This window comes from Salvelinus sp. IW2-2015, unplaced genomic scaffold, assembly GCF_002910315.2.
Source record: "Salvelinus sp. IW2-2015 unplaced genomic scaffold, ASM291031v2 Un_scaffold5589, whole genome shotgun sequence".
Taxonomy (NCBI): domain Eukaryota; kingdom Metazoa; phylum Chordata; class Actinopteri; order Salmoniformes; family Salmonidae; genus Salvelinus; species Salvelinus sp. IW2-2015.
In genome coordinates this window covers 15,972-27,113 of record NW_019946854.1, presented here as the reverse complement: position 1 = coordinate 27,113, position 11,142 = coordinate 15,972, and the positions used below count along the sequence as shown (strand labels likewise).

Here is an 11,142-nt window from a genome sequence, read left to right as displayed (position 1 = left end):
TGTGGTGTGATGTGGTGTAGTGTGATGTGGTGTGGTGCGGTGTGGGGTAACATTTTTATTTACCAAGATCTCCCTGGCAAATGTCTGTCCTGCTGGCGCCGCCCACAATGAACTGTGGGTTCTCACAGATCTCCTGTTGACACAGAAACACACAGACACGTGGATCAGCTGACTGGGTAGATATATACTGAAGACACACAGAAACACACAGACACGTGGATCAGCTGACTGGGGGATGTAAAGAGGGATATAAACTACCTCACTGCTGTAAGGGACCTATTCAAATCCATACAGTTACATATTACTACATTATTATTGGATGATATTATATTGATATTTGACTGCAAGTATCGATTTGTAAAGAAAGAAATAATAATAATAATAGTATATATCACAGGAGGTTGGTGGCACCTTAATTGGGGAGGACGGGCTCGTGGTAAAGACTGGTGGAATTGGTGGAATTGTATCAAATACAWCAAACACATGGTTTCCATGGTGTTTGATGCCGTTCCATTTCGTTACGTTCCAGACATTATTTTGAGCCGTCCTCCCCTCAGCAGCGTCCACTTAATCAATAATAAAATAAGGCTGTAACGTAACAAAATGTGGGAAAGGTCAAGGGGTCTGAATACTTTCCGAAGGCTCTTTATATATATATATATATACACACACTTTGAGTGTACCAAACATTAGGAACACCTTCCTAATATTGAGTTGCTCCCTCTTTTGCCCTCAGTACAGCCTCAATTCGTCAGGGCATGGACTTTATAAGGTGTCGAAAGTGTTCCTCAGGGATGCTGGCCCATGTTGACTCCAATGCTTCCCACAGTTGTGTCCAGTTGGCTGGATGTCCTTTGGCTGGTGAACCATTCTTGATACACACGGGAAACTGTTGATCGTGAAAAMCCCAGCAGCGTTGCAGTTCTTGACACAACCAGTGTGCCCGTTCAATTCACCCCTCTGAATGGCACACACACGATCTATGTCTCTATTGTGGCTTATAAATCCTTCTTTAACCCGTCTCCTCCCCTTCATCTACACTGATTGAAGTGGATTTAACAAGTGATATCAATAAGGGATCATATCTTTCACCTGGATTCACCTGGTCAGTCTGTCATGGAAAGAGCAGGTGTTCTTAATGTTTTGTATACTCAGTGTATATTATTGTTATTATTATTATTATTATTATTATTTTGCTACTGTAGGTAGCGTTAGCATGCGCTAGTTGGCTGTACCTGCGACAAAACGCCGCTATTTTTCATTCTATAGCTTCTTTTTAAATAGTGAGTCAACATGTTTTCAGCACTTTTATTTCTCTGACTGATCAAAACTCATTGTTTTATTGTGAGCAATATGTTTGGAACATCAAATCGCAATAAAATTGCAGTATATATATATACAGTAGAATCGTGAGAATCGCATTACATATTGTATCGACACCTAAACCCCTGCGCTTCAGAGGACAGGACTTTCGCCGACTGAAACAATAGTTACCTTCACCAAGCACAAGTGCCTGCTTGAAGGATGACACACCTTTCCAGCTCCGTGGAGATCATCTGGGATAGCAAGGAGCTGGGACACTTAATTGTCCCAACAAGGTCAAGAACATCGTCTGGAAGAGACCCAAGGTAGGGAGGGGGGGGGGGGCGGGGGGGGAGTGCTGGAGAGGAGCTGGATAGGCAGAAGCGAATTGGAGTGGATGACCTATCTACTCCAATACCGAGTCAATGACAAGGACGTTTCACGACGTTGTGAAAAGGAGATTCATGGTGGCAAAAAACAATATTCCTCACAGATTTGTATCATCTTATTGTATCACCTTCCGGAGGACACCCCTAAAACCCACCTCTGTTAAGAATAACCTTAGGATTACGGATAAAGTAATTCCATATTCTAACCCCCCCCCACACCAACTATAGAGTTTAGATGCACTATTGTAACGTGGTTGTTCCTCACCTGGACATATCATAAGGTGAATGCACCCATTTTGTACAGTCGCTTCTTGGATAAGTAGCGTTCTGCAAATGCACATTAAATTTAATTAGTGTGAAAATGTTAATCCTAAAAAATGTTAGCATTATGGGCTAGAATTACACATGGTAGTGTTATGCTGCTTGAAACATAGGATGTGTTCAGAATGGTTTGAAAAATGTTCTGACATCATATTGGTTAGAAATGGTTCTGGAATCATTATGGTTAATATAATATTTGAGAAATGTTGCCTGAATCATATGGCTAAAGAATGGTTAGAAATGGTTCTGAATCAATATGGTTAAAGAATGTTAGGAAATTGTTCTGAAATCACCATGTGTTAAAAATCTGTTAGAAATTGGTTCTGAATCATCATGTGGTTAAAGAATGGTTAGAAATGTTCTGAATCATATGGTTAAAGAAATGGCCTCTAAGAAATGTGTTCCTGAATGCGATATGGTTAGAAAATGGTTCTGGATTCATATGGTTATAGAATTAGTTAGAAATGGTTCTGAATCAGATGGCCTAAAGTAATGGTTAGAAATGTTCTGAATCATATGGTTAAAGAATGCGTTATAAATTGTTTCGATCATATGGTTAAAGAATTGGTTAGAAATGGCGGTTCTGAATCATATGCGTTAAAAGAATGTAAGAAAATGGTTAACTATAACAATATGGTTTAAAGAAATGGTTAGAAATGGTTTCTAATCATATGGTTAAAGACATGGTTAGAAATGGTTTCTGATCATATGGTTAAAGAATGGTTAGAAACTGGTTCTGAATCATATGGTTAAAGAATGGCTTAGAATGGTTCTGAGATCATATGGTTAAAAGAGATGTTAAGAAATGATTTCATGATCATTATGCGTTAAGAAATGGTCTAGACAAATGGTTCTGAAATACAGTATCGTAAAGAGTAATACAGATGGAAAACAGGTCCGACATCTCTGAAAATGGATTGTTGTAGCCTTATCGCCCATGGATGGCGGAATTACTTTGAGTCTGATTTGCGCTATGAGCTTGTCCTACATCTGCGTGTGCTCTCTAGAAAAAGCTAAATTGACAATTATTGACTTTGGTTGGTTTTAAACAAGACTAACGTATGGATGACTGCCTTCCCCCCCCCCCCCCCCCCCCCCATGTGATTGTCTTGTTCTATGTGAAGAACTGGCATAGTGTTTTACCAGTACGTTCCTTTCTATTGCCAAACAAATGGCAGTGCTTCGTCAAGCTCCGTTACTGTTACAGTTATTTCCGTCTTGTATTGGGCGGCGACTATTCACAACAGTTGAACTAGAACAGGATATACATGCAAACCTAAAGTGACAGATGCTACAGATTGAAGACGGAAGTTTTTTACATTTACACACCTTAAACCAAAATACGTTTTAAACTCAGTTTTTCCACTACCCAATATCCTGACATTAATCCTAGAAAAAAAAAAATCCCTGATTTTAGGTCAGTTAGGCATCACCACTATTTTATTTTAAGGATGTGTGAAATGTCAGACGAAAATAGCAGAGAGGAATAATTTAGTTTACAGCTCTTTATTTCTTTCAGATCACATTCCAAGTGGGTTCAGAAAGTTTAACATACACTCAGTAGTATTGGTAGCATATGCCCTTTAAATTTGTTTTAAACTTGCCAAACAATTTTGTGGATAGCCTTTCCAGGAAGCTTCCCACAATAAGTTGACGAAATTTTGGCCCAATTCCTTCTGGCAGAGCTGGTTTGTAACTGAGATTCTGGGTTTGTAGGATCCTCTAAATTGCTCGCCACACGACTTTTCAGTTATCTGCCCACACGTTTTTATAGCGATTAAGGATCAGGGCTTTGATGGCCACCTCCAATACCTTGACTTTGTGTCGCTTGTATATCCATTGCCACAACTATTGCAGTATGGCCAATATGAGGACTTCAAATTGTTCCATTATGGAAACCCCATTGCGACCAACCAACTCCTCCTAACTGATAAACTTAACTGGTTGTGCTTGGCAATATACTCACATAATTTTCCGTCCTCATGATGCCATCAGCCTCTTGTGAAGAGGTTAACAACCCTATCCATTCCTGCTTAGCAAAAGCACCCCCCACAACAATGATGCTCCACACCCGTGCTTTCACGGAATGAAATGTGTTCTTTCAGCATTGCAAGGCGTCCCCCTTTTACCCAAACATAACGATGGTCATTATGGCCCAAACAGTTCACTTTTGTTTATCAATTCAGACCAGAGGGACATTTCTCCAAAAAGTACGACATTTTCCCCATGTGCAGTGCAAAACCGTAGTTTGGCTTTTTATGAGCGGTTTTGGAGCAGTGGCAATTCTTCCCTTGCCTGACGCTTTCAAGGTATGTCGATATAGGACCGTTTTGTACTGTGGATATAGATACTATTCTACCTGGGTTTCTGATCCATCATCTTCACAAGTTCATTTCTGCCTTGTTCTGGGATTTGAGTTTATCACTTTTCGCACCAAAATTACGTTCATCCTCTAGGAGGCTAGAAAGCGCCGTTTCACCTTCCTGATTTGGATGACGGCTCGTCAGTCCCATGGGCATGATGTTTAACTGACGTACTATTTTGTGTACAGATAAACGTGGTACCTTCAGGGTTTGGAAATTGCTCCCAAGTTTTGAACCAGGGGAAAACTTTTGTTTGGGGAAAGGGGGGTTTTTACACCCTTTTTCTGGAGCTGTTGGCCTGACCTCTTGATTATTTCCCATAGATGTCAAGCAAAGAGGCACTAAGTTTGACGGCCAGCCTTGATAATAACTCGACAGGTACACCTCCAATTGACTCAAATGATGTCAATTAGCCTATCAGAAGTTTCTAAAGCCCATGACATCATTTTCTGGAATTTTCCAAGCTGTTAAAGGCACAGTCAAACTTAGTGTATTGTAAACTTCTGACCCACTGGAATGTGATACAGAGAATTATAAGTGAAAATAATCTGTCTGAAAACAAAATTGTTGGAAAAAAGACTTGTGTTTCATGCACAAAAGGTAGATGTTCCTATACTGTACTTGCCAAAACGATAGTTTGTTAAACGAAGAAATTGCTGGAGTTGTTGAAAAACTATTTTAATGACTCCACCTAAGTGTATTGTAAACTTTCTACTTCAACTCTGTATTCCCCCAGTCAGCCTAATCCACGTGTCTGTGTGTTTCTTGTTACTCAGGAGATTGCTGAGAACCCTCAGTCATTGTGGGCGGAGCCAGCAGGACAGACATTTGCCAGTGGGAGACCTTGTTCGTAAAATAATAACTACACCGCACAAACGTTACCCTGACTCCAAACACAACAATACCCTGACCCCAACATTACCCTGACTCCAAACACAACATTACCCTGCACTCCAACACAACATTACCCTGGCCCCAACACAAACATTACCCTGACTCCAACAACAACCATTATCCTGACTCCAACACAACATTACCCTGACCCCCAACACTACACGACCCTGACTTCCAACACAACAATTACCCTGACCCCAACATTACCCTGACTCCAACAACAACATTACCCTGACTCCAAACACCAACATTACCCTGACCGTCCAACCACAACCATTATCCTGACTCCAAACACAACATTACCCTGGACTCCAGACACAACATTACCCTGACCTCCCAACCACAACATTACCCTGACTTTCCAACACAACAATTACCCCTGATCCAACACACCATTCCCTGACTCAACACAACTAATCACCTGACTCCAAACACACCCACTACCTCCTGACTACCAACACAACCAAATAACCCACCCAACCATTACCCTGGACTTCCAACACAAACATTACCCTACTCCAACACAACATTACCCTGACTCCAACACACCATTATCCTGACTGCCAAACACAACATTACCCGACTCCAACACACATTACCCTGACTCAACGTGACACCATTTACCCTGACTCCAACACACCATTACCCTGACTCCAAACACAAACCACAAAACCCTTGACTCCAACACACATACCCTGGACCCCACATTACCCTTGACTCCACACAAACAATTACCCTATGGACTCCAACACAACAGTACCCTGACTCCAACCCAACACTACCCTGACTCCATACACAACATTACCCTGACTCCAACACACCACTTACCCTTGACTCCAACACCAAACATTACCCTGACCCCAACATTACCCTGACGGTCTCAACGCAACGTTTACCCTGACTCCAACACAACATTACCCCGTGACTCCAAACAACGTTACCCTGACTCCAAAACAAGCGATTACCCTGACTCCAACACAACATTTACCCTCTGACGTTCAACAACAACATCTACTCCTGACTCCAACACAACATTACCCCTGAAACTCCAGCACAACCACTTTACGCCTGGGACTCCAACACAACATGTACCCTGACTCCACACAAACGTTACCCTTGACTCCAACAACAACGTTACCGGCTTGACTCCCAACACAACCTACCTTAGACTCCAACACGAACGTTACCCTAGACTCACAAAACACAACATTACCCTGACTCCAACACAACATTTACCCTGACACCTCAACACAACACATTACCCCTGACTCCAAACACATAGCAGAGTACCCTGAGCCCAACTATTACCCTGACTCCAACACACATTACCCCTGACTCCAGACACAACATTACCCGAACTCCAACCACAACATTACCCCTACTCCAACACCAACATTTACCCTGACTCCAAAACAACATCCTAACGCCCCAACATTACCCTGAACTCCACTACAACATTTACCCTGAGCTCCCACCACAACATTACTCTGACTCCAACACAACGTTACCTGACTCCAAAATACTACACAACACTACCCTGGACTCCAACCAACGTTACCCTTGAGCTCCAAACAATGCTGTACCTTGACTCCCCAACAAAACATACCCTGACTCCACACAACATTACCCTGGACTCCAACACAACATTAGCCCTGACTTCACAACACAACTAATCCCCTACCCCAACAATTACCCTGACTCCTATACACAACATTACCCTCCTCCAAACACAAACGATTACTCTGAACTCCAACACACACATTTTTTACCCTGACTCAATTTACAACATATTACCCTGACTCCAACATTACCCCGACTCCAACACAACATACCCCCTGACTACCCAACACAACATTACCCTGACATCCAAAACCACAACAGTTACCCTGCCCCAACATTACCACTCAACAACAACATTACCTCTACCCAAACACAACACTACCCATGAACTACCAACACAACACTTCCTCACTCCAACAACAACACTACCTCTGAACTCCCAACACAACATTACCCTGAACGTCCAAAAGCGACAACATTACCCTGACTCCAAACACAACATTACCCTGACCCCAAAAATTACCCTGGACTTCGCAACGCAAACGTTACCCTTACTCCCAAACACAACATTACCTCTGATCCAACACCAACGTTACCACTTTGACTCCAAACACAACACTACCCTACTCCAACCACAACATAACCCTGACTGCCAACACAACATTACCTCTGAGCATCCTAATTACCACCACTTAATCAGTTACCCTAATCACCCACACCACACCGTTTATGGATCTTCGCAACAACAACGCTATTACCCTTCTCCCAACCACAATGTACACACTGGATCTCACAAACACTATTCCCATTACTCTGATCATCCAACACAAACATTACCCCGACCTAAAACACCAACACAACGGATTACCCTGACTTCCAACACAACATTACCCCTGGATTCCAACACATGAGCATTACCCCCTTGACTCTCAACACAACGTTACCTGACTCCCAACACAACATTACCCCTCAACATCCAAACAACAATACTGACCCCAACCATTACCCTGACATCCAACACAACATGAACCCTGCACTCACCAACACGATGACATTACTCTCGACTCCAACACAACAATTACCCTTGACTTCGAATATCAACATTACCCCTGACTCCGACATTACCCTGCCCTCCACCACAACACTATTACCGCTGACTTCCGAACACAACATTACCCTGACTCCGAAACAGCAACAACCCTAGAGCACCCAACTACCTGACCCAACATCAACATTCTCACCGGACTCCAACTACACAACACTACCCTGACTCCAACAACAAACATTTACGGCCTGCGACTCTCAACACAACATTTACCCTGACTACCAACATTACTCCTGACTACCAACTGCAACGTTACCGCTGACTCCAACACAACATGTACCACATTGACTCCAACACAACGATACCCTGAGACTCCAAAACAAATTACCCTTCACTCCATTCACACCATAACCCTGACTTCCAACAAACAACACTACCCTGACTCCAAACAACATTACCCTGACTCCAACACAACTGTTACCCTGACTCCAACACAAATGTTTACCCTGACTCCAAACACAACAACTACCCTTGACTCCAACAAACATACTTACCCTGACTCCAACACAATCTGTACCCTATGAACTCCCAACACAACACGTTACCCTGACCTACCAAACACAATGTTACCCTGACCCAATTACAATGTCTACCCTGACTCCAACACACCATTTTACTCTGACTCTCCCAAACACAACAAATTTTACTCTGGACTTCCAACACAACATTTACCCTGACGTCCAACACAATCATTACCATGACTCCAACCACAACCAATTACACACCTGACTCCAACACAACATTACCCTGACTCAACACATAGACACGAATACCCTAGACACCCACACAACATTACCCCGACTCCCAAACACAACGTTTACCCTACTCCAAACACAACAATACCCTACTCCAACACAAACATTACCCTGACTCCAACACAACATATACGTCTCTGAACCACATAAGCACAACATTACCCTCACCCCAAACACTCACTGACCCCAACCAAGCAATAAATCACTACACTGGTGACCCCAACACAACACATGTAACTCCTGACTACCAAACACAAATTACCCCTGACTCCAAAAACAACGTATACCCGACTGCAAACACAACATTACACCTGACTCCAACACAACATTACCCTGACTCCAAACACAACGTTCCCTGGCACTCCAAACACTAATTTACTTACACTGACCCCAAACAAGCATTACTCCTGACCCCAACACTACCAATGACCCCCAACACAACACTACTCCTGACCCACCACCACTACTCTTGGAACCCCCAAACAACGTTTACTCTTGACCTCCAAAACACTACCACCTACTCTACCCCAACACTCACTACTCTGACCCCAACAACTACTCTGACCCAACACCAATACTACTCTGACCCCAACACTACACTACTCTGACCCCAACCACTACTCTGACCCCAACCAAACCAATTACTTACTCTGACCCAACACTACACTACTCTGAATCCCAACATACAATGACTCCAACCACCAACTTTTTACCACTGACCCCAACACGATTTGATCTCTTTCTCTTTGCTAGTTTGGTGTTCGATCTTTTGGACCAATTGATGTTGAGTGTTTTGAATATATTGGGGGGGGACATTCCCCATCATCTCTGTTGTTGGGTCTCTCCCTCACCCTCTGTTGGTTGTCCCCCTCATCCTGTTGTTGGTTCCCCCTCCTTCCTCTGTTGCCTTGTCCCCCTCATTCCTCAATAGTTGTTAGTCCCCCTATCCTCTGTTGTTGGTCCCCCTCATCCTCTGTTGTTGTCCCCCTCACTTCCTTCTGTTGTGGTCCCTCCTCATCTCTTGTTGTCTTCGGGGGGTCCCCCCCTTCATTCCTCTTGTTTGGTCCCCCTCATCCTCTGTTGTTGGTCCCCTATCCATTCTGTTGTTGGTCCCCCTCATCCTCTGTTGTTAGGTCCCCCATCATCCTCTGTTGTGTCCCGCGCGTATCCTCTGTGTTTCCTCATCCTCCTGATTGGCTCCCCATCATCCTTCTGCTTGTTGTCCCCCTCCATCCTCTGTTGTTGGTCCCCCATCAATCCTCTTTGTTGGTCCCCCTCATCCTCTGTTGTTGTCCCCCTCATCCTCTGTTGTTGGTCCCCCTCATCCTCTGGTTGGTGGTCCCCCTCATTCCTCTGTTGTTGGTCCGCGCGCTATCCGTCTGTCTGTTGGTCCCCATCCATCCTCTGTTGTTGGTCCCCCTCATCCTCTGTTGTTGGTCCCATCATCCTCTGATTGTTGCCTCGCCACACCAATAGTCCATTATAGCCCTTGGGTAACCAGTTCCATTAGGTGAGCGGCTGGAACCTGTCCCTTCAACGGAGTAAACATCTCAATCTCTCCCCCTGCGAGCCTCTCACTAACCGGCACCTTCTCCACCAAATCTCCTTACACCCAGTGGCCTCTCCACCTCTCTACCAAGTGCCCTCTCCACCTCTCTACCAGTGGCCTCTCCACCTCTCTACCAGTGGCCTCTCCCCTCTCTACCAAAGGGCCTCTCCAACCTTCCTTCACTCTCCCACCTCGATCTACCAGTGGCCTCAAATCTCACAGTGGCCTCTCCACCTCTCTAACAGTTGGCCTCTCCACCTCATCTACCAAGGGACTACGTCCTACCAGGGCCATCTCCACCCTCTCTACCAGGCGGCCTCTACAACAAACACAGGGCCTCTCCACCTCTCTACCAGGAGGCCCTCTACACCACCAGGAGGACCGCCTCTCACTCCACCCCCGCTCCTTATATTAAGCCTGTCACTGGTCTACTGAGGAAGGCGATTACCAGCTAGCCAGCACTTCCTCATCCTGTTGACCGACTCGTTTCGTCCATCCAGGGGAACAAAGATTCTAAAAATGCTCCAAAACTCCATTTGTCCAGCAGTTTTAACTCCACTGACTGCGGCACATCCTCCACACCGGGGTGGAGAGACAACCAGTAAAACACTGAGAGACACACTGAGGCGACAACCAGGAGAAACTCACTGAGACACACATGGCTACACACTCGCGGGACAAACAGAGAAACGACTGGAGGAACGAACCAGAGAAAAACGCAGATTCTTGAGATCAACAACAGGAAAACACTTGAGAAGAACACACATAGAGGCGGACAACCAGAAAACACTTGAGAAGGACAACCCAGAAAACACTTGAGGACACCCACTGAGGAACAACCAGAATTAAACACTGAGCGGACAAAACCAGAATCAACACTGAGGGACAACACTGAAAACACTTG

General features: G+C 44.4%; 1 protein-coding gene across 1 annotated transcript in view; it reads right to left on the bottom strand.

Annotated features, from left to right (window-relative positions):
• Positions 1-11,142, bottom strand: part of LOC112078373 (calpain-3-like) — a gene marked incomplete at its 3' end in the record, with an annotated part of 28,287 nt that overhangs the window by 8,416 nt on the left and 8,729 nt on the right. The window contains exon 2 of the mRNA XM_070442033.1: positions 64-133. Within this exon, the coding sequence (XP_070298134.1) occupies positions 64-133 (70 nt within the window). The remainder of the gene's footprint in view (positions 1-63; positions 134-11,142) is intronic.